Below are 5636 nucleotides of genomic sequence, written 5' to 3' on the forward strand. Positions count from 1 at the left end.
TTTATTTTGTCATTTATATTTTTTTAATATTTTTATTCAATTTTTATTTAACTTGATAAAAATAAAATCAAATTTAATTAAAAAAAAAACTTAAATTCTATCACTTTAGTATATATAAACATTTTAAAAACAATCAACTTAACGGTTGATTAAGTACTCTAAGACAAGGTAATCTAATTTATAAAATAATCCGAACCATTATAAAAACTAAAAACTTATAAACATTTTATAAAAATGGGAAGAACCCCGTCCAACTTGGAATAGGATCCTCCGTTTCCGTCCAATTTGGTATAATATGACTCCAGTTCATTATTTATTTATTTTATAAGTAAGTGGTCAACATTTGCTCAATTATAGAACAAATAATAGATTTTATACGACTTGGCATGCTTTTCAACCAAATTATGGATCATATTTATTTCTAAGAACATCAATGATCAATGATGAAATAATAAAGATATATATTAAAAGGAGTGGTTGAAATTTATTCTTTGTTCTATAATTGATTTAAGTGTTGTGACCAATTGATTGCAAGTTACCCCCATTTTCTGGTTGAGTATCACAAGTCACCCCCTGTCTTTGTAGTAAAGTTTATCGAATTATAATCATTTTTTCTAATTAAATTATTAAAAGTTCATCATTTTAATATACAGGTTATTATGATATAATAAATTAGAGAAAAGTGAAAAATTCTCTATAAATAAAATTTAAATGTTTTGATAAAAAAAAAACTCCCCCAAATACCCAACAAAACTAAAGGTCAAGATCTCTACGAGCATAATATTATAATCCCTCGTTCCCTATTTGACTTCTTGGTGAAACAACGTCAGGTTTAGAAAAAAATTAACCAGTGGTTGAAGCTTGATGAATTGCTGACCTCTCATGAATCCTATGACGCCTGTGGGCAGTTATACACACCAATCATAGTGCGCATCTACACCGAATATTCCTCCTCCGCAGCACGCAGCGCGCCCACCTTACCCGCTCCGTGCCGTCTATTAAAAAAAGTAAAAAACCAAAGGACGACGTCGTCCTCTGTCCTCGGTCCTCGCTTTGATCATAAACGCCGTCGTTTTACAGCTATCAATACTCCCTTGACAGTATCATTTCCAGGCCAATAAATACCTGAGCCTCATCTTCACCACTTGCCGTTTCTAGTGCACTGAATTCACTGATTTACTTTCCTATCGTTTCTCAGTCCCCTTGATCTTGATCAGATGGCGAAAGAACCAGTTCGCATTCTCGTTACTGGAGCTGCAGGTGCTGTATCGAATCCATGATCAATATCATATTGCATCTGATCCATCACTCTCGTTTTCCTCACTGATTCTTCTTCGATTCGATCTGAGATTTATACGGCCAGTTTTTATTTTATTTTCTGTATTGTTTTTAGTCTCTTTGGAGGGTGGTTTAGATCTGCTACATAATGATCTTCGATATGTCCTGTATGGAAGAGAATCGTTGATTTTTTTTTTTTTTTTGAATTTTAGTTTTGGTTATGATTGAAAAGAAATTAAACAGATCCGGTGCTTGTGTTTTATTTTATTTTACGGCGCTTTTGTTATTTGCTGATTGTGCTAGACATAGTTAGTAGAGGTTCGAATTTGGTTTAAATATTGTTGGTTCAGTTGCATTCGTTTGTGATCTGAATTCTGAGATCTAAGTTTTAGTTTAACATGTGGAAAAAAAATCATAGATGAAATGGTTCTAAAGCTTGTGGTACTATGTTTGTGTCCAAACATAGTATGCTATGAGGATACTTTATGCTCCATTGGATCATGGGTGAGATGTTATGATGGTAGTTTTTGTTAATGCATGTTATATTTGTTTTTCAAATATTGAAATGATTTTTATGGTTGGCCACTAAGCATATCCATTTAATAATCAATAATTGAATAAATTGTGAGATGAGTCAACTCTACGCTGTAAATTCTCACATTGAGTGTGTGCATTTAATCGGATTAGGAACTCCATGGTAGAGTTCTTAAAATCTTAATAATTATTTTAAATTAAGCAGTGATTTTCTCCTTTGACAAGCAATGTGATATCTGGATTGTGATGGATGTGTAAAGTCCCCCATTAGGTGGATGGATTGTAAAGAGGTTGCATAGGTACTAAGTCTCACATTGGTTGTGTATTAGTTGGTATCAAGATTTATAAGTGCTTCAAGGAAACTCCAATATTCATCATGATTAGTCCTTTTGGGCATAATTGACATGTGGTTACTACTTTCTCTTAGTTGTTATATGCAACTTAATGAGATACAATGAATTAAGGAAATTTAAGGACAATGTACAAAGGGAGCCAGAGAGGTGTTATATCAAGGCCCCATGTAATATTTAGGTAAAGAAAATAATTGAAATATGAAATGGTTGTCTATGTTGCAGTTGCAATGCCATAATATGTTACAAAACGTAAAGATTTCATATGTACACACATGAACACGCTCATGTCGTACATATATATGTATATGTCGAACATTACAAAGATTCTTTTCGTAGGTGTTTTATATTGTTAGTGGGCTCTGTAAATTGTGGGAAGTTGTTTTATTTTACCCCTTATTTCATTCTATATCATAAAAGATGTAGCCTAAGCGTACTCTAATATTTTTAACATTATAGTCATGTAACATGCAACGTTTTCTTTATAATTTGTTGATGGCTTGATGCATTGCTGGATTTGCAGGACAAATTGGATATGCTCTTGTCCCTATGATTGCTAGGGGAGTGGTGTTGGGTGCTGACCAGCCTGTGATCTTGCACATGCTTGATATCCCTCCTGCTGCAGAGGCACTGAATGGGGTGAAAATGGAGTTGGTGGATGCTGCATTCCCTCTTCTTAAGGGTATGTTTAGGATTTTTTTACCTGTCAAGAAGCGTTAGTATAAGCGCAGTATTTTAATTTGTGAAGGATTTGTGAGATTATGAGGTTTGATGTGATATCTCTAACAGGTGTCATTGCTACAACTGATGTTGTTGAGGCATGCACCGGGGTTAACATTGCAATCATGGTTGGTGGGTTCCCAAGGAAAGAAGGCATGGAAAGGAAAGACGTGATGTCGAAAAATGTGTCAATTTACAAGTCTCAGGCTTCTGCCCTTGAAAAGCATGCAGCTGCAAACTGCAAGGTGAATGAAATTCTTAAGAAAAGGCAAATAGAATTTGGGCATTTTCCGGTGCCTTATAGGATTGACTTCATCTTATCATATATTCTGTACCATTTGAAACCACAAACCTCTTGCAGCATCCATTATAATTAAATATTGGCAACAAATTGTGCCTTAGTGTTTTTGCCCTTTTTCTTGAATGGTATCTTCAATGCATGGAACATTTGCCTTTCTCGCTTTTTAATGAAATTTCGATTACTTAGCATGTAACATATCGACATCTGAAAGTGATCTGAAAAACTTCGGGTGTTTATGCATGCCACATGAGAAATGGATGGCTTCGTTGATGTTTAGATTGTATTTTACAAATTCATAACTTAAGCGAATGAGCTTTAGCTTAAATGCACCTCCTTCCCAATGGAAGAAAAAAGCAAAAATAAAATAAAATCATCACTTAGAGTTGGGCCATTTCAAATATCTACTTTTTGTAAGTCATGATGGTTGGCATAGATGGTAGTGACCCCATTTTGAAAACAGAACCTTTGGTGTATCCTAAACCAATTAGTTTGAAATTCTAAGTAAAACTGTCCAGATGAATTCACGTCCATGTGATGTCTAATGGCTATGCATAAAAATGAACAAGCATGTTCTTGTCTATGAATTCTGGCCGATTTACTTTTTTGAACATTTACTTACATTGCTTCTGCTTCCTGTGCAGGTTGTAGTTGTTGCTAACCCAGCAAACACTAATGCATTGATCTTGAAGGAATATGCACCATCTATCCCAGAGAAAAACATTACTTGTTTGACAAGACTGGATCATAACAGAGCTTTGGGCCAGATTTCTGAGAGACTAAATGTTCAAGTTTGTGATGTTAAAAATGTTATTATCTGGGGAAATCATTCATCGACCCAGTATCCTGATGTTAGCCATGCAACCGTGAAAACACCATCTGGAGAGAAGCATGTCCCTGAGCTTGTTGCTGATGATGCGTGGTATGAAAAATGCACTAATACTTATTTTATGTTTGGTTTGAGTTCATTGAAGTATTGACACACATTTCTGTACTGAAGGTTGAAGGGAGAATTCATTTCTACTGTTCAACAACGTGGTGCTGCAATTATCAAAGCTAGAAAGCTGTCAAGTGCATTGTCTGCTGCCAGCTCTGCTTGTGACCACATTCGTGATTGGGTCCTTGGAACCCCAGAGGTTGATATCATCCTGTCTGTTCTTTGTTTGTATACTGTGTAAAAGTTGGTTTCCTGCTCATTTACCATTTTGGTTGCAAATTCAGGGTACTTGGGTATCCATGGGGGTATACTCTGATGGTTCATACAATGTACCAGCTGGACTCATTTATTCATTCCCTGTCACTTGTCGCAATGGAGAGTGGAAGATAGTTCAAGGTAATGTTCAGCATGCTTTAATAATTCATAGTGTTTAAGGACAAGTTGCAACGCAAAAAGCCCATTCACCAGGACTCTTGAGCTTATTTTTGTTGCCTCCTTTTTTTTTCTTCTTTTTTTATCCTCTTTTTTTTTTTTTTTTTTTTTTTTATGTCCTTGAATTCTCCTAGCTGCTTCGTTCATTGCCTTTGAAATGACAGATAAAGAAAAGACTGGTTGATATTTGAGTTGTATTGGTTGGGAAGGATTCATAGCACAATGGGTCAAGAGATTTCTTGGCTTCCCGCATATACTCATCAAGGCTTAAAAGAAAGCCCATTCACCAGGACTACGAGCTTTTTTCTTTTCTTTTTTTAATGGCCTTGAATTCTCCCAGCTGCTTTTGTCCATTGCCTTTGACTGACAGATAAAGAAAAGACTGGTTGATATTTGAGTTGTATTGATTGGGTAGGATCCATGGCACAATGTGTCAAGAGAAAGCTCATTCCCGCATATGAGTTGTATTGGTTGGGTAGGATTCATGGCACATACTCATCAAGGCTTGGAAGAAAGCCCATTCGCCAGGACTCTGAGCTTTTTTCATGTTTTCTTTTTATTTTTTTTAATGTCCTTGAATTCTTCCAACTGCTTCAGCATTGCCACTGAATGACAGATAAAGAAAAGACTGGTTGATATTTGAGTTGTATTGGTAGGGTAGGATTCATGGCTTTGATGTCAAAAGCAAGTTGTTAAGTTTAGATTTATGACCATTTTTTTTTTTTTTTTTTTTTATTATTTTTGTTTATCTACAGTTTATGATTCTCTTAGTGAATCTCACCTGTTTTCTGTATCCTTTATCTGCCCAGGACTTTCAATTGATGAGTTCTCGAGGAAGAAGTTGGACTTGACAGCAGAGGAGCTCTCTGAGGAGAAGGCCTTGGCTTACTCATGCCTCTCTTGAATGCTCTCTCTAATATCATAGTACATCTGGCTTTTTCTTTTGTGACAGTTTTGAAATAATGCCATTGTTAGGAACTGTTAATGATGGAGTAGCTGCTTCTATGGATTTTATATTTGTTGCAGCTTTTATTTCTGCGAGGATGTTTGAATTTATAATGGTAATCGGTAATCCTGGTTCTGACTA

The 5636-nt window shown here is 35.4% G+C and overlaps 1 protein-coding gene across 1 annotated transcript; it reads left to right on the plus strand.

Moving 5' to 3' along the window:
- Window positions 1-1098: 1098 nt before the first annotated feature.
- On the plus strand, window positions 1099-5636 carry LOC133873837 (malate dehydrogenase). Its single transcript, XM_062311618.1, has 7 exons — window positions 1099-1260; window positions 2686-2844; window positions 2952-3127; window positions 3825-4102; window positions 4181-4316; window positions 4402-4513; window positions 5359-5636. The coding sequence occupies exons 1-7, from the start codon at window positions 1218-1220 to the stop codon at window positions 5451-5453; spliced, it is 999 nt and encodes a 332-aa protein (XP_062167602.1). The 5' UTR covers window positions 1099-1217; the 3' UTR covers window positions 5454-5636.

The sequence above is a fragment of the Alnus glutinosa genome, chromosome 1 (assembly GCF_958979055.1).
Source record: "Alnus glutinosa chromosome 1, dhAlnGlut1.1, whole genome shotgun sequence".
In the NCBI taxonomy this organism is placed as follows: domain Eukaryota; kingdom Viridiplantae; phylum Streptophyta; class Magnoliopsida; order Fagales; family Betulaceae; genus Alnus; species Alnus glutinosa.

Excerpts from the sequence above, each read along its gene's own strand:
- LOC133873837 (XM_062311618.1), top strand. The coding sequence starts at position 1,218 with ATGGCGAAAGAACCAGTTCGCATTCTCGTTACTGGAGCTGCAG. Across the intron at positions 2,845-2,951 it reads TGCATTCCCTCTTCTTAAGG|GTGTCATTGCTACAACTGAT; the intron begins GTATGTTTAGGA and ends TATCTCTAACAG. Across the intron at positions 4,103-4,180 it reads CTTGTTGCTGATGATGCGTG|GTTGAAGGGAGAATTCATTT; the intron begins GTATGAAAAATG and ends TCTGTACTGAAG.